Source organism: Equus asinus, chromosome X (assembly GCF_041296235.1).
Source record: "Equus asinus isolate D_3611 breed Donkey chromosome X, EquAss-T2T_v2, whole genome shotgun sequence".
Lineage (NCBI taxonomy): Eukaryota > Metazoa > Chordata > Mammalia > Perissodactyla > Equidae > Equus > Equus asinus.
In genome coordinates this window covers 68825484-68844427 of record NC_091820.1, presented here as the reverse complement: position 1 = coordinate 68844427, position 18944 = coordinate 68825484, and the positions used below count along the sequence as shown (strand labels likewise).

General features: G+C 38.4%; 1 protein-coding gene across 2 annotated transcripts in view; it reads left to right on the top strand.

Annotated features, from left to right (window-relative positions):
* CHM (CHM Rab escort protein) overlaps positions 1-18944 on the top strand; it is a 155358-nt gene that overhangs the window by 94408 nt on the left and 42006 nt on the right. For both annotated transcript variants that reach the window (XM_014827907.3, XM_070502261.1), the window contains exon 9: positions 16080-16157. In XM_014827907.3, the coding sequence (XP_014683393.1) occupies positions 16080-16157 (78 nt within the window). The remainder of the gene's footprint in view (positions 1-16079; positions 16158-18944) is intronic.

Below are 18944 nucleotides of genomic sequence, written 5' to 3'. Positions count from 1 at the left end.
TCTATAAAATAAAGGCAGTTTCTGGGAGTGAGTGTTTTGGAGGCTATGTATTGCTTTTTGACAGCTTTTTCTAAGTTAAGCATGATGATTATGCCTTGCAAGAGTGACAGCAGTACTTAAAGGGCAATCCATCTGCCCACAACCTTTTCAATGAGTGTGAAATTTGCATCAAAAGCCCCATTGGACTCAGGTACTTGTACCTTATAATTTCTTGAATTATCAACAGTGCTCTGTCCTTCCAGGTCCACGGCAGCTCCTTCAAGTCACGGAAACTAATCTGTTCCTTGTGCCCTCCCATCTAGAGATTAGTATCCAGAATATTAAGTAGTTATCTTGATGAATCGCCAGGAGATAGTGGTTGTGAAGGCTGGTAACAATTAGCTGGCTCTAATAATCCGAGTGGAGGAAGAGTGTTTCCACAGAACCCCTTCAAAGCGCTACGGTACTTCAAAGCGGTACAGGAAGTCTGGATCCGGTTGGAGCAGTTGCATTTGATTGTTACTCATTTCAGAGGGGAGACTGCTCTCATGAGTATATGAATTACCTTAAACTTGTCTTTAGGAAGAAATCTCTGCTACATCTAGTCCATCAGCAGTTCTTGTCAGCTTTATGTCTCAAATATGTCCCTAGTCTCCCCACTTCGTCTCCATTGCCACTACCCTGTTTCAGGCCACCATCATCTCTTACTTGGTCTACTGCAAATGTGACTGGCCTCCCTTTTCCACTCTTGCTCCGTTGACAATTCTCGCATAGCAGCCAGGCTCATCTTTTAAAAAATACAAATCTGATCATGTCACTGCCCTGCTCAGAACCTTCTGGTGGCTACTTATTATACTTAGAATAAAATTCAAGGTCTTCACTCTGGCCTTTGAAGGCCTGCACGATCAGGCCCCTTACTAGCTCTGTGACCCCAATTCACACTGTATTTCTGCCTGTTTACTATGTTCCAGCCCCACTGGCTGTCCCGCTCTTCCTCAAATACAGTGAGCTAGTTTGCAATTCCACAGTTTCAAATTTGCTGTGCCCTCTGCTTAGAATATTCTTCCTCCAGACCTTCATATGTTGATTTCTTATGATCACTCAGGTCTCAGCTTAGATAATTTCTCAAAGAGGCTGTGCCTGATTACCCTGTCTAACGTTCAGACTCCCGCATCATCCTCACATTATCCTGCATTGTTTCAGAAGACATATCACGATCTACTATTATTTTATTTCTTGTTTATTGTCTCTCTTGTGCACTAGATAAGTTACATGTCAGCATTTTTCTTGTTTACTTTTGTATCCCTAGTGCCCAGAACTACATCTAGTGCATAGCAGGCCTAGTTTCACAAGTATTTGGGAATGAAGAAGTAAATCTCAGTGCTTGTCCTTATCAGCATCAAAAGTTCTCTTAGAACTGCCGCAGTTCCCACCAGGAAAGGTAGTTGAATCCACCAGATGCCTAAGTTGCTTAAATTGTGTTAGAAGAATATAGGCTTTGGACACAGGGAAGCAAATTGTCACAGTCAGTAACAGCAATGTTGCCTGCAGACCCCACATGGGTAGTACAGTCTGTGATCTTTGTCCCCTCTGCTGTACAAAGTAATAGCTAACCAAAGCTACAGTTTATTGAATGTTTACAATGTACCAGGCCCAGAAAAAATCACTTCATACACATTAACTCATTTAATCCATGCAACACCCCTATACAGTAGGTATTATTATTATCATCCCCATTTTATAGTCTTGAGAACTGAAGTATAGTCACACAGCTAGTAAGTAGGGGATTCAGGATAGGCACCTAGGTAGTCTGAGTCCAGAGATAGACTGTCCACGTTGATTTCACAACCACCTCCAAGAGCTGAGCTCTGCAACTTGTATATCACAGCTGGGATTATACACTTGACTTTTAGTGACCTTTTAGTTTTGGTGATCACTACTTGCCAAACAAGTTCCCTTGGGTTCTGTCACCACGACCAATATCAGATAGGGCTTGCCATTTTGGCCATACTGGATCACTGTGAATGAGACCCATGTTGTAATGGAGCACTCATTTAAGGGGTTTTTTTTTGATGGCCTGTCTTAATAGTCTAAACTTTTTTTTTTTCTGCTTTATCTCCTCAAACCCCCACTGTACATAGTTGTATATCTTAGTTGCAGGTCCTTCTAGTTGTGGGATGTGGGACGCCGCCTCAACGTGGCCTGACAAGCGGTGCCACGTCCGCGCCCAGGATCCGAACCCTGGGCCGCCACAGCAGAGCGTGAGAACTCAACCACTCAGCCACGGAGACGGCCCCTAATAGTCTAAACTTTTGTAGGTAATGAATTCCAAGAACTTCTAGCAAGGATGAGGCCTGGCTGGAGATTGTTACGAACATACTGTTTCCTGAGGCTGCAGGAGTCATTACTTATTGTTTAGCTCTTGCTCTAGAGAAAGCGTTTAGTTCTGGGCCAATAGAAAGTCTATGCTGAGTTGGAGGACAATAGTTAGAGTCGTAGAGGGAATCTTGGGGGTGGAGGTGGGGATGAGGCTGTGACTTATGTGCTGCGCTGTTTTGCGTTCCCAGGAGACAGACCAACTAGCGCAGAAACGCATCCTTCACTTCTGACACCCAACACACAATCACTCCCCTTCCCCCTACTTCCTGCTAGATACCCGACACCAGATACCAAGAAAGAAAAAAAGAAATGGTATGAGTAAACAGTCTGCAAAGTAATATAAATATGTAACCAGTAAACGTGATGTAGTAATATAAATATGCAATATAAGTATGTCCCATAAACATGCTATATGCTATGTAATATATTTATTAGAACTGTGTGTGCGCATGTGTGTGTCAACAGCACTAAGACTTTTGGGGCCCCCTGTGTGTGTGTATATTTAAGTGTGAAAAATAAACACACATACTTGCAGGCCTTCCCACACATTTTTCAGACCAGCCGGCACTGGGTAAACATGATAGAAAAACTCAATGTGTCATTTTAAGTATAGTGCTCTGATAAACATATACGTCTGAATGTAGTTCCCAGTAAGTAACGCAGTTGAACTTTGTATAGATGAAGCTTTATTATCTTTTATGAAACTTAGACGTGTCTGTTTACTGTTGAATGGAACTTCTGCTTTTCCAGTACAATTTAGGCTAGGGTGTCACTAAAGCACAATGATGATGATCAATGGTTACTCAGAATTCTCTTGTAACAGACCTTTTTTTAATTTGTTTTTTAATGGTATTTGATACTCTTTCAAAGGTATTTTTGTAGTGACTTAGTTTTGGTAGTGCTATCTACTGTTTTTAGTACATTTGTAGATTTTCTTTTTTAAGTAAGTCCCATAAAACTTATAATTGATTGCCTCTAGGCCCCATAGTACCCTATAGGAGGCAGATGGATATAGAGCTGCCTTGCCAGGAATTATGTTAGGTCCCTGCACCAAAGTTGGGGCCTGACTGGCATCTCAGCTGTGTTCACCGTCTTTGGTAGCTTCATTGTCCATCATTAAAGGCATGTTAACCCTTGGATCACTAGGCTACCATTTAATGCACTGGAATAAAACGTGTCTTTTGGAGCCTTATTACCTTCAAATAAATTCATGGTAAAGTGTTTGCCTCCTACCAACAGCACTTTCTTTATTTAAAAAATCTCTAGCTTACCAATATACTTTATAAATCACTTTTTAAAATGTGGATTGCAAAGTATTCATAATTTGCTAGATACTCTAAAGATGAGTCTTCTCACAGTTATTCTTACTCGGAGCTTATGTTCTATCTAAAATGAAGCCACACATAATCCATTTAACATGTACAGATAGAAAATAAACATATACTTTTTGGGAGACAAGAATGTATATAAGTTGAGAAATTATTTTACTGTTTGTAATAATCTTTGTAATTTTTTGGGAATTAGAACAACTCTGAGAGGAACTTTGACCAAGTGACTCCATATTGCTTTCCTTCATAATGCCAAAAAAGGTGGTATTGACAATGAGGCAGTTTACTATGATGGTTAACAGAGAAGCCACTGGCACCAGATTGTCAGAGGTTTTATTTAGCAATACCATTTACTAAATGACCCTGAGCAATTCACTAGACCCCTCTTTGCCTCAGTTTCCAAAACTGTAAAACACTGCCTCATAGAGTTGTTGGATGCAGTGTGTTAATAGATGCAAAGCATCTAGCATTTAGTAAGCACTCAGTGCTAGCTGTGATGATTATTTGTATTGTTGTTACTGTTAGAGACTGTGCCCCAAAGACCAGTGTGTAGCCAACAATTATTTCCTCACTTCTCATGTAATGCCCTACTTCTGTAAATGACTGCTATTTGAGTTTTGAATGCAGCTCTCAAGAACTGCTTCCTCGTGTCCTTCTTACCCGCTTATGAAAGGTTTCCTTGATGGCTTATTGCTACCAAGTAGCCCTACCCCAACGAAAAGAATTTTTTGAAGGCTAAGTATGAGAACGAGTGATAAGAATGGCACACAGAGTAGTCTTCATCAATCCCCTCATTTTGCCTGGCACTTTTTACAAACCACTGGTTTTTGTCACTTGGGCATAAGGTACGTGAGGAAAATACAGAGGTGAGAGAGAAAAAAATGCCACCATTGTGAGCAAAACACATCTCCCCTAGCAGGGAAGACTGGTGTGGGGAAAAAAGCCAATGAGAAGCAGTATACAAAACGTATACAGTCATCCCTTGGTATCTGCGGGAAATTGATTCCAGGATCTCCCGCAGATAACAAAATCTAGGGATGTCATGTACCTTAGTCAGTTCTCCATATCCGCAGGTTCCACATCTGCAGATTCAACCAACCGTGGATCACAAATAATAAATACACAATCTGTGGTTGGTTGAATTCACGGATGCGGGACCCACATGTGCAGAGGGCTGACTGTATGCACATGGAACTGTATGCTTTGCAGTTGCAGAAATTTATAGTAGATATCAAGTCATTCTTTCCACGTGCACAAAATACTTCCTATGTTCTCGTTTAAAATTAAGAGGAAATTTGTTAGATTATCATGACAGCGTCTCAGTATTGGACTTCTTACTCTATTGACCATCATCCACACAAACCAGTTCTTAACATTCTTTACATTCCTGTATTTCTTCCATATGTTACCACCCAAGGGGGGGTGGTCATCTGCCCGCCGCAAGACGTGCCAATAGTCAAGAGGCAAGTAAGTAGGAGAGAAAGGACTTTCTATTACAGCTTGCTAGCAAGAGGGAAGATGGCCAACTAATGTCTGAAAGAACTGTCTTAAGGGGGCACAGGATCTTGAAGCAGTTCTATAGGCCACTGGGTTATAGGGGAGGGAGTCAGGAAATGTTGAACCCCCTGGTGTTGCAGACTGGGAGTTGCCACATCAGATCTTGTGATTGTCATGGATATCAGCATAGAATCTCTGTCCAGAGGCCATCACATTCCTAGAGAACTCAAAAGAGCAAAGTTATCATCTTATCACTGCTGGGAGGGGCAATAAAACCCACAGAGCCTGCAGCTGCCCTGGAGACAGACCCTTGCTTATCTAGCAAGCTAAAGCAAAGATTCAAAGGGGCTGGTGAGTCAGGATTAGTTAATCAGAAGTCATTCAAAGTTACAATATGGTTTCTTTTTTACAATATGACTTCCCTTATGTCAACCTTGTGCTGATCCGGTATCAGTTCCCCCCTTTTGTTGTTCATCCTCAACCTTGAGGGGTATCCTGTTGATGAGGGGCAGAGGTTGTTCCATCTCATTGAACCATTCTCCTAGTAAGACGGTGATGCAGGTAGATGGGCTTCCAAAGTCAGGCCTATATTGTGTAAGCAAGTAACAAGGTATTCACTAAGACAGAAAGAAAAACAAGGTTAATTGTGGGAGTAAACTATAAACCAGTTTCTGAGCCCAAGTGGCAGCCAGTCAAAAAGATTTCTAGGTGTCAGAGTCGAAGCATCCTTCACAGTTTGAAATGTCTCTGATGATGTCATTGGATGTTCAGGTATCTTTCTGAGTGGCTTACATAGCAGCAGACATGAATCTCTCTTAAATTTATATCAAGTCCTCTAGCTTCAGTTTGCAAGGCTTCATGAAAAAGGTCAGGTTCGATTCTCAGTGATTCCAAATGAAAATGATGGGAAGAATTGAAAATGTTAGTTTGGAGATTTGCAGCCAGATATTTCAGGAGACTAGAAGAATTCAAGATCCTGTCCAGTTAACAAATATAAGAAAAACCTCAAAGACAATTAACAGAACTAGAATCTAATATCCATGAATGTGTACTATAGCTTCTACCAAAACATAATTTTTCTCTCTAAAATCACCCTCAGTTTTTACAAAAGATGGCCTAATTAAGATTAACTGGTTTGCAAAATAAGTCTAGTTTCAATAAAACTTGATCCAATTATTTACGTAAGTGCAGCAAGAATAGTAATTGATTGTATAGGCTCTTTTAAATCAGCTTTGCTGGAACTTTTTATAAGGAATCTCAGATTGAACTTTAAAGGCTTCTTGAGGCCAGAAAAGCCAAGCCAAGGGCTTGTCATCAGATTTTGCCTGCAAAACCTACAGATTTGGGTGGATTCCTGTCTTCTCAAGGTCCCTCAAAATATTTCAAGGTTTCAGGCGCCTACCAGATATGTGACCTTCCTTAGTTACCTGGTAAAGTTGGTGCAAACTCTGTAAATGAGGTATCAGGCCACTATTTCCATGTGACTTTATTCCAGAAAGTCAACCTTTATTCCTCAAAAGCTGTCTTGTCATATCTGAGTCTGTATGTTTCTCTCAAATATGACATTTCACTCCAAAGCCTTGGTATTATAACCAGTGTTTCCAATTGTGTCCTGTTATAAGGAGAACAGATTCTTATTGAACTTATGAAAATAACTATATTGCCATGAAAACAATACTCACTCAGTAAGAGTTTCCAAATTCTAGAGGGATCAAGTAGGGAGAAAAAGATAAATGTTTCAATTCTGCTCAGAAGGGTATAATTTTACCAAATTGCTACGTCATAGTTAGCATCAGAGAAAAAAGATTTCCTTAAATCTGAAACAAAACAAAACAAAACATCAAAGAATCAGCAATATCTCAAATGAAAAGTCATAAATTATAATTATCTTCATCAGTTCATTCAGTCCTGTGTAATTGGTTCTTGATCTTAATCTTCTGTCAGCAGTTTCATGAAGTCATCAGTTTCTCTGTTAGAGTTCCGTAATTTCTTACCCTGTTCAGTTTTATGATCTGAAAGTTTATCAGAAACCTGAATTCTAGAATAAGTGTCAGTCCTTTCCAGGAATCTCTCTGAAGATGAAACATATTTTCAAAAGCAGAGGAAAACAACTATCTGCAAATGACAGAAAACTCAAAAAAGAGCAATTGACAAAGAAACTTGTCACATACAACACTTCAAGTGACATACAACAACTTCAAGATAATAATTGGAATTATGGCTGACAACCAGGACAGATCAGAATTTTTGAAATGTTGTGTAATTTTTAAAACATTTATATGAATAACATTTACTCACATAATACCACCTAAGAAGGTTTATCATCACTTATTTGACAATGCTTCCCATGTAATTTAACATGCCAAATAAACCTAATAAGTTTAATATCTTCCTCCTTATAGGAAGAGAGAGTGAATTTCCTTGAGAAGTCTCAGGCCCTCTGAAAATCCCCAGAGAAATTTTCTCCTTTCTTCCAGGTGAAAAGAAAGCCTTTATTCAGGACTTGAGTATCTTTTTGGGGCATGGGGGAGAGAGCTTGTCAAAACTATCAAAAGGTTTTAAAATGCTTGTTCAAATAGGAAACAGCATTCACTGAGCAACAATACTCAGTTATCTGTTCAATCAAAGTGACAACAGAAACAGTCAAGGGCAAACAGTTAAAATAGTCAAAAGACCTTAACAGAGAGACCTAAGTCTTTTTTGAGCATAGGAAATTATTTTAACAAAACATAGTTTTTCTGTCTTTTAGGTAGACTTACTTAAAAGTAAAGAAAAGCCTTTTTTAACCTCTTTATCAAGAGCTTATCAAAAGTTCAAGAAAATTATCCTTTTAAGAGTAAGAAGGCCACTTCTAATTTTGCATCAGCTTACTTTTGACATTAAAATTCATTTACTTAATTTAATTTCCTTTAATCTTATCCCACTTCACCATGCATAAAACTCCTGGAGATTTTACTTTCACGAACTGTCACTTACTTTTTACATTCAGAAGTTGTCTCGTCCCCCCCCGCCCTTTTTTTCTTTCTTACTACTTTAGGACAAATTCATCCTTTTTTTAAGAAGATAAACTAAAATCTCCATTCTTTATATCTTCTCTACTGGAATCATTTTACTTTCCTTGTATACAGACTTTCTAGAAATATGTGCTTTCTCACAGAAAATTTCTCAGCATGTACAAAACATGTCTATCAACAAACTAAGCATTTTTTAGTTTCTCTGAGATAAGACACCAAAGGCAGACAAATCTATGCTTAATAATGAATTTCTAACATGTTATCTTATCTGCAAATGACCTAGATACTCAACACGTTTTTATCATTCAACTTAATTTAGCTGAACTCTGAAGTTTTAGCTTACCAAAAAGAATTTGGAAGCTGTTTTTTCAAGTATAGAAGCCATGAAACATAATTATTGTACCTAAGAACTCTTACCCATTTTCATCTATCTAAATCATTTATTTCTAACAATTATGTTTAGAAAACTTCCTGAGACATTAGACAAAATTAGCTATCATTTAAAGCTATTTTTGCTGACAAATTTGTAACAAGTATTATGAGCTTATTTGACTACTAAACCCAGGCTGCATGTCTACATCATATCCAAATACTGACAACTCTGAGGACATGCTTATTTTGATCAAATCAACAAACTTAAACAAGCTTTCATTTACCAAAGATTAATTTATGTCATGTTAACTTGAAAGACATTTGAGTTAATTTCTGTTACATTTAGAATTTATCTTAGTGCTTACTTTAAGCCAATTTGAATAGAGCTCTTAATTTTGGCCATACCATCTGGAGGTAGAGAAATTTCTCATTTACAACATATACATATGGATACATATATGAGCACACAGGTAAACATAGGGACCTTACAGTTGCCTTTAAAGTTTTATGAATCAGGTGCAATACAAAACTCACTAGTCTATGAGAAACATTTGCATTTCAAACAGTGGCTCTTAAGTCCTAGAGAAGATGGGAACAGAAAGTTTACATCGTAAAGACATAGAGAAGCCCTTCAGGTTTTCTCTAAGATGGAGTTTCTGGGGCATAACCCGTCCAATTGAAAGTGTTTTCAATTAATTAAAATGCACCCAAGTGGTGAGTCTCCTGGGGTGCTTGCGGTGTTCCCCATGGCAGTAAAGCCAGGGTCTGACTATCATCAGACTTGGAGAAGGGTGCAAAGCCTGACTGCAAGTGTCAATATAGTTATAAGATTTAGTCAAGGCCCACCCAGCCTAGGCACTTACTCCCTGAGCCTGCACAAGGCAAGCCAGGGAGGCAAGAGGCAAAGACCTGGAGTGGGCCAGGGGCTGGGGGGTCCCAACAACAGGGTTGATAGTTAAGTCCCTGGCAAAGGTTTCTAAGTTTTCAATTTTACAGAAGGTCTGGCCTGAACTTAACCTCGACTTGGTGACAACAGAGGAGGTGAAAACAAGACAGACAAAGAAGGGAAAGAGGTGATCAGGTCTTGCCCTCATGGCCTCTTCCCAAGGGTTATTGATAAGAGTCACACAAACAACAGTTCCCATGCCAGGACATGCAACCACAGCAGGACAGTTTACAGAATAAGTTATAGGTCTCCTGTACCCATAACTGACTCAGTAGGCACCCAAAATACTCAACGAGTCCTTGACAGGATACGAAACAGGGTTCCAGATTTTCAGTCAAATGACTGACCCAGGAGCCAACCTGGAATCATTCCAGGTGCCCCCAAACCAGTGGGGAGCTCCCAGGGGTGGATCATGGACTCTCTGAAGCCAGAAACTGCAGCCCCAGCCTGGAAGTACTCCAGGTGCACAAACAGAAATGAGAACCACCAAGAGAGGGCACCCCACTTGGGGTCGCTGGGGTGATAAAGCCTGGAAATCAGAGGAGAGCACCCAGGGGTGGGGCCTTTGACTTTAAAGATTTCTTTGTTTCTCTGTTCAAAAGCTCAAAAGAAGCTCCCAAATAGCCACTGTAACTTTAAATTATGCCAGGTTATCTTGCCAGCTGTTTACAATTACCTGCGTTTTTAGGGGGCTTTTCTCAAGGTGGCCGCAACAAACAAGGTAATTTCCAAAGAGACTTTGTTATGATCACCAAGAAACTCAGTCCCCAAACAGCTATTTTAAACTATTTACTGACACAGACACAGCCAAACCAGGCACCAGTGAACTAGTTCCCAGATTTAGGATATAAAGTCCTACAACTGTTCGCACTCTTGAGTGCATGCCCAAATGGTCTTATTGGACCCCAGATGGAGGGGAAGGGAGTTTATTGAGCGTCCTTGAGGCATCTTACCCTGTTCCAGATTGAGCCCATTGACTGACCAGATGTAACTGTTTCTCTCTTTACCTCAATCAGCGTTTGGAGGCAGCCAGCGTTGGTCCAGGAAAGGAGGAAGGGCAGTTCCTGGAGACAAGGAGAGCCTCGGCAGCTGCTATGGACTTACATGCCTGTCCTAGGTCATCTGGCCACAAGAAGGGCTTAGGGTCCCACGTGTAGTACCAAATTTGTTACCACCCAGGGGAAAATTATTTGCCCACCGTAAGACATGGCAATAGTCAAAGCAAGGTAGTAGGAGAGAAATGACTTTTTATTACAGCTTGCAAGCAATAGGGAAGATGGCCAACTAATGTCTGAAAGAACCCTCTTAAGCAGGGCACAGGATCTTGAAGCAGTTCTATAGGCCACTGGGTTATAGGGGAGGGAGTCAGGAAATGTTGAACCCCCTGGTGTTGCAGACTGGGAGTTGCCACATCAGATCTTGTGATTGTCATGGATATCAGCATAGAATTTCTGTCCAGAGACCGTCACATTCCCAGAGAACTTAAAAGAACAAAATTTTCATCTTATCACAGCTGGGAGGGGCCACAAAATCTACAGAGCCTGCAGCTGCCCTGGAGACAGACCCTTGCTTATCTAGCAAGCTAAAGCAAAGATTCAAAGGGGCTGGTGAGTCAGGATTAGTTAATCAGAAGTCATTCAAAATTACAGTATGGTTTCTTTTCTACAAGATGGCTTTCCTTATATCAACCTTGTGTTGCGCCGGTATCAGATATAGTATATGTCCACTGTTAATATGAAACCAGGTCATTTTTTGATGGCTTAATGAAATAAATAGTTATAGATGGCTCTATTGCATTTTATATTTAAGTGTCTTTTTCAGAGGCCCCATTTACCCTAAAAACTTAAGAGAAATTAATTTTCAAACAGAAAGATACTTGTTAATATCATATACTAAAGTAGCATGTGTTTCATAAACTGTAATCTATAGTGAAAGGAGGTCTTTGTTGAAAATTATATTTAATTTTAGTTAAGTGGATTTTTCATGCTTTTGATAATACTGTAATAGTCGTGGCATAATGTCTTATGATTTTTTAACCTTATACAATTTCCCACTGATTCTGAACTTGATCTCCTTGCTTTTCTTCTAATCTGGGAAGATATTTAAAAATTGTTTTTCCCCATGTGGGGAATTGGTGAGTGTGTGTGTGCGTAAACATGAAGCAGTCTGACTGACTGAAATGAAGAGCTGCGTAGGTCAGTTGGTAACAACTCATCTATAGCTGCTTACGAGGAAGTTGGAAACAGTGATGCTACTACTCACATGACGAAAAGAAATCCCCTGGCAAATGAGAAAGCTAATTGTATGATCTACACTTTTAACTTGCTTGTCCATTTTGGGGCCTTGACCTAATTCAGCCTGTTTACGTTTAGTGAGCCAGTAATATTTCATGTGCCTATGACTTCTTTCAGTAATGTCAGGAAGTTAATGAAGGTTACGCTGATTAACTTGATCACATCAACTTCACTGTGTCAATATTCCCCTACCAACAACAGGCAGCTGAATACCACTTGGGAAATGCAAACAGTCCAACAGAAAGATGACTTTTTCTGTCCTTAGAAACTATCGAGTGAAATGTCTCAAATAGTACCAGCTGTACTAGCACAATTAAGATTGTTCCATAATTTGATATTTGACTGGGGAACAAGATTAGCAAGAAGGGAGAATAATCTTTTAGCTGGTGTCCTAGGGTAAAATTTGGAGTCTACAGGATTTTCAGGCACATGAAATTTTGCTTGGTTGCTCTAATGTGGCATTTCTTGTATTATTCTAAATTCCTCAATGGAAAAAAAAACCCCCTGATTTCCTTGTTGTTTTATAGTAGAAGGAATTATTATCTAACCTCACCTACCCTAACTAGCTTGGTCATGTCCACTAAAATGATTAAATTTAGAAAGACAATAGGAATATTATGACACAGAGAATGTCACTTATCTCTACCATTCATTTTTATTTTTTATTATGATCAGATTATGAAATATTTTAAGATTATTTCAGAAAGTACAGAGAATAATATAAAGACCACCCACGTAACCACTTACAGTTTTGTCAAATCTTAGCATTTTGCCATATTTGCTCTCAATATGTTTTTTAAAGAAACTGAGCAATTGAAAGCTTCAGTGTAACTTTCACTCCCTCCCTTCCCAGAGATAACTTGTATCCTGAATTTGGTGTTTATAATTCCCTTAAATGTTTGTGAACTTTTGCTACATATATATGTATCCATAAATGATATACAGTATTATTTTACATATGAAGTTTTGAAACTTTTTAGAAATAATATCACTCTGGACATATTCTTCCCTGAGTTGCTCTTATCAGATACTCAATTTTTATGTTTTTGTCATTTATCCATGTTTATGGTGGGGCTGTAGTTCATTCATTTAAATTGTTTATAGTACTCCATTATACAAAGTGAGAGATTAAGCCAAGTGTATAGTTAGACGGTGCAGTCCCCACAGGACCACTCTCACTTCTGACACCAACTGCATGTTTGACGGATTCCCCAAACCACCCTCAAGTTTGATAGTTAACTAGAAGGACTCCCAGGACTCACTAAAAGCTGTGATACTCACAGTTATGCTTTATTACAGGGAATGGGTATAGATTGAAATCAGTCAAGAGAAGAAGTGCATAGGATGGAGTACAGGGGCGTTCCGAATGTGGAGCTTCCAGTTGTCTTCTCCCCATGGAGTCAAGACAGTGTTAGTCTCCTAGCATTGATGTGTGTCAATATGCACAGAGGATGGCCAATCAGGGAAGCTCACATGAGCTTCAGTGTCCAGAGTTTTTATTGGAGCTCCATCACACTCCGGCATGACTGATTGCCCATAGGGCTGAGCTCAGTCTACAGCCCCTCTAGAGGTTGACTGATACCACATAACTGAACGCCTCCACTCTAAATTACACTGTTGATCTTTCTGGGATGGCTAGTCCCTACCCTAAGACTTGTTGATGTGGCCAACCCTCACTCTAAATCATATTGTTAGACTGTCTGGTGACCCAAGGCCCACAAGCAAACAAAGAGACTCCTTTCAAACTTGACGTTCCAAGGGCTTAGAGATCACCTCCCAGAAGCCAAATATAAAGGCCAGATCTTTTTGTGGGCCAGGTTACATTCTTTATTACATGTATGAATATACCACATTTTATTTTATCTATTCTCTTGATGGATATTTGGGTTGCATGTGGCATATACAAAAATAATACCTTTTTATTATTTAGTTAAGGAATGCTTATGTAATACTTACAGTGTATCAGATGCTGTGTAGCTTCTTTTCAAGTATTAATTCATTTAATCCCCAGAAGAATCCTATATGAGATAAATGCTACTATTCTCATTCTGTCAATGAAGAAAATAGGATACAGGAAGGCTAAATACCTTGTTCAGAGTCACACAGCCAGTAGATGGAATAGCTGAGATATAAACTGAGGCAGTCAGAATCCTTCCTTATAACCATTATGCTATGCTGCCTAAAACCAATGCAGCAACAAATATTTTTATACACAACTTCTTGTATACACGTATGAGAGTTTTTATAAGATAAATGCCAAACAGTAGAATTGCTACACTGTAGGTATATGCATCTTTAACTTTATTAGCTACTGCCAAATTGTTATCCAAACTGATATTTTTAAACAATTTGTAAGGTATTTGCACGTTTTTCCTAATCCGTGACTTGTCCTTTCACTTTCTTTTATTGTCCAGATGTTTATAATTTTAAAGTACTCCATTTTTTCGATATTTTTCTTTATGATTTTGCTTTTTGCATCTTAAGAAATATTTCTTTCCCCTGAGCTCAAAATTACATCCTCCTATATTTTCTTCTAGAAGTTTTCTTTTTCTATTTATGCCTTTCATCTACCTGGAATTGATTCTGAATATAGCGTAAAGCAAGGATATAATTATTTTCCCCATATTGTCTCAAAGCTTTTCAATGGTCCATTCTTTCCCCACTGGTCTATAATGCCACCTCTGTCATAATCATGTTCATATACATATGGGTTTTTGTGTTAGTTTGCTATTGCTGCCATAACAAATTACCACAAACTTAGTAGCTTAAAACAACACAAATTTGTTAGCTTACATTCCTCGAGTTCGGAAGTCTAAAATGAGTAGCAAGGATGCCTTCCTTCTTGGGGCTCTGGGGAAGAGGCTGTTTCTTGTCTTCTCCAGCTTATAAAGGCTCCCTGTATTCCTTGGCTTGTTTCCCCCTTCCAGCAATGGCGTCACTCCAACCTCTGCTTCCGTCTTCAGATCTTCTCTCACTTTGACCCTCCTGCTTCCTTTTTGATCACATTGCACCCACTGGAATCATCCAGGAAAATCTCCCCATCTGAAGATCCTTAATTTAATTATATCTGCAAAATCCTTGCTATGTGAGGGAATATATCCACAGGTTCCAGGGATGAGGATGTGAACATCTTTGATGGGGGTATTATTCAGCCTACCACGATCTCTTTCTGGACTTTTCATTATTATTATGTTTTTAATTCATCCCTTTTAAGCATATTTATTTTATAATCTCTATCTGATAGTTCTACCATCTGAATAAAGTTTTCGGCAGTCTAATCCTGGTGTTTTGTTGTGTCTGTTGATTCTTACTAGGATAAGATATGTTTCTTCATCTGTTGTATAATTTTGAATTATAAACTCATCACAGGGCACAATCTCATGTGGCCTGTGTTGAAGCCATATCACTCCAGAAAGCAATTGCTTTCTACCAAGTCTCCAGGGGTACTACTGACCCAGAGCCACTTTTTATGACATTTTCTTGGTTAAGGGTTTTTTGAATCATATAGTAGTGTAACTTCAAACCCCCAACCTGTGTAAGGTTGTAAATTCAGAGGTGAAATTTTCCACCACCCAGGGCTTTAGATAAAACTTTCGTTTTCGCCCTCTTTTAGTAAGTGGATCTTTTCCCTAGATAACCCTTTCACTGAGGTGTAGTCCTTTAAGGATCCCGACGTTATGAGGGAATATTGCCTTTTCCACTCCCTGCCTTGTCTGGATTCTAAGACTTCTCCTTTCCCTATGTGGGCATTAAAACCCAAGCCCTTAGATTCCTGGGATAGGCAAACTTCTTAGAGCTTCTGCAGCATGAACTCATGTGCTTACTGCTCTAGTTTTTAGTTCCGAGTTTAGTTTTTGCTTACTTTTATGGTAAGCAAAATCTCTAGGGGTCTCCTAGAGTCTTCCCTGCTTGTTTTCTCCTTAACACTTCTCTGTGGCCACTTCTTTTGAGAGTCTCATACATCACCTCTTGAGTAATCAGTAGCTGGTTTGGGGGGGATAGCTGAGCTTTGCTTAGGGACACCTTTGGCTTGGTCACAATTCTAGGCTTCCACATTATATTATTAGCAGTAGTACCTCTGCTGAATCAAAATACAACTGATCTTACCTCTGAGATATTCTTAATACCGTGATAGACAAAATAATAAATTGTCAAAATCCTATTTCTGTAAGACTAATTATTAAATGTAAGATAATTTAAAAGAAAATAACATTATACCTTAATTTTCAACTCAAGAATCCTAATTCTCATTTTCCTCTTCTCTTCCTAGGATGTGTGCTGTGTTTGGTGGAATCTATTGTCTTCGCCATTCAGTACAGTGCCTTGTTGTGGACAAAGAATCCAGAAAGTAAGGATGATATAAGTTACCTTCCTATATTTACACCGCAAGCACAGGTGAAAAATGCTAAAGTCGATTATAAAAAAATGATTCTTCAAAGATCCTCCTTGGTATTAATAACATATCAACCTTGATTAAAAGTAATTTGTATTTAGATCCTCCAGAACAAGGAAAGTGAGTTCAGAATATAGAAACTAAATTAATTTCCCTGCAATATGACTATAGCTCCTGATCATCCAAGCTTAGAAGACAAATCATTTCAGCTGCTGGGGTGGGTGATGAGTGATGTTAGTTTTCCTTGTGGCCTTACCTCCTCTAATTGATTTTCATCAGATGACAACAAAGCCCTCTGTTATTGCATTTTTAAAAATGGAGCTCACCTAAAGACTCATCAGATTAATCTCTGCTGATAATGCATGTCACTCCAAGAGAAAAGACTTTAATGACTTTTTAGGTAGATTGTTGTCATAAACTATGCTGCCCTGTTATCTGAGGATAAATTCTTTTACAACCGTATCAGGCCTGCAGGCTGGGTTCGGATTGAAATAAGAATGTACCTGCCTTTAAAAAAAGCTGAGCACCATCTATTCATCTGTGTATTTTTATACTTCAATTATATTTTTCTAGGATTTATTATTTAGTTACTAAGATATGCTCTTGCCTGAATTACACTAAAAAGCATTCTTTGATTTCTTGGTTTTACATTGAAACTTAAGTGGGTCAACTGGGTCAAGTGTTAGGAGCTGTTTAAATTGCTACGTGTTTTTCTTTTTTGTTATGTGTTCTTAAGCATCTACTGACCTATGTCTCTTGTATGGCTGTTTGTAGGGGTATATAAAGAAATAGTGTTGTTCAGGTCATAAAATACGTTAATATCTTAAACTGAAAACTTAACAATGCAAATTTTAATGTTTCTTTCATTTTACAATAATGTGTAGTCTAAGTGGCATAAACTGTTAACTTCTTATAGACTAGTTATAGCACAATAAGTAGTATTTTGAGATATGGGGGAGAAAAAAATTCAACCCTAGAACATGTGATATTTAGATAGTGAATTCACTTTAGAAAAGTAATCCTCAAGTATAAGATAAAATAGACGCATTGTTTAAAAGCTTGTGAAGTACCTTTAGCACTTAAACAGAAAGGTACCACATAAATGAAACCTGATAATCCAAAGTGAAAAATCTGTCCCCGAAGGCCCAGGATATTCATGTATTGGCTCATGAAGAGCTCTGTGGAGGTTCACGAAGGAATAGTTGTCTTTATGACTCTTAGGGTCATTTTGCCTTATGCATTCATTTTGAAGCGTGAGTATGTTCCCAAGATGGAAAGCCAGATAATGAATTGCTTGTTTGGTGCTTATTTACTTAGATCCTTTTACCTTTTTGGGCCCCATTCCAGTCCGCCATATTACTCTTAGTGACAGGCAGAATTTGCATGGCTTATGTTTGTTTAAAAAAAAAACATGGATACATTAGTACAGTAATAGCTTTTGTTGAACTAAAGGCTACATTTACCTTAACTTTCACTTAGTTTTTATTACAGACTCTGAACAGAGGAGCTCTTCTTTTATGGTCTGCAGATTTCAGTTGTAGCAGATAGCTGAGGGCTAAGGGTCTAAAGACCAAAGTTTGGTAGTTTTCAATTTTTAATGTGCGTAAGAATCACCAGGTGAACTTGTTAAAAAAAATGCCAATTTCTGTGCCTCACCCTCTGAGAGTGAAGTTGGATAATGTGCTTAGAGTGGAGCCAGGTAATTTGCAGTTTTAAGGAACACCCCCAGTGGATCTAATGTAGGTGCTCCTCAGATGACACTGAGAAACTCTGATCTGTGAGGTAAAGTTCAGGATTTAAGCCAATGGTACTTGGTTCCAGGATGGACTTGGGGTTCTGGGTCTTAATTCATTCTAAGCCCTTATCAAGATGAACCTTTTAGATCTACTGGAATCAAATACGAATTTTAAATAACAGACACTGCTTCAGATTTAACATTTCTTTTGTATCATCATAGAAAGACCTCAAACATAGCAATTATTATCTAACAACTCCTAAGGCATACGTGATCAGGTAGCCCTGGACTGAGAAGACGTGGAACTCCATCATTACCATGAATGATAGTGGGCAAGTCACTTTTCTTTGGACCAGTTCCTTTATCTGTAGGACGAGTTAGATGGACTCTGCAATAATCCCAAATTTCCTCCCAGATGTGACATGCTTTGGTTGAGTTACTGAAAGTACTTAGAAAGTACTTAGTTTTTCTTTATCATTTAGAAATAAATTATCTTAAAATGTTTTATATGCCCAAATGTAGGCCATTCTCACATATTGGGTAATCTTCAGTACCAGTGAGAAATTCAAAATTTTTGAAGAACTTGTAATTGTCTACTTTTATGGATATAAATGAAATAGCAAAATGTCTACTTATTCTATTTATTAAATTGTTATTTTACTAGAACTCCAGTTTTCCAAGTGAATATCTTTTTCCTGTCCATCTTGGTTGATGAAGATACAGCCATTTTGGATTCTGGGTATAATTCTCTTCCTGGAAAATTTATTCCAAGCCATAAGTATTTATTTCCTTATAGTAAGAGAGTTTTTAAAATTTGACCTGCATTCATAATATTCATGATACTACAATATTCTAACTGTACTGAATTACTTAAGTGATCTTTAAAAGTTTTAAGAGACAACCAGTACTTGAAAATTGTAAATTCATACCTTCACTAATAATTACCATATTTATAATAATTTTTGTCTCTTTAAAAAAAAGAATCCATTTTATGACGTCAAGTAGTT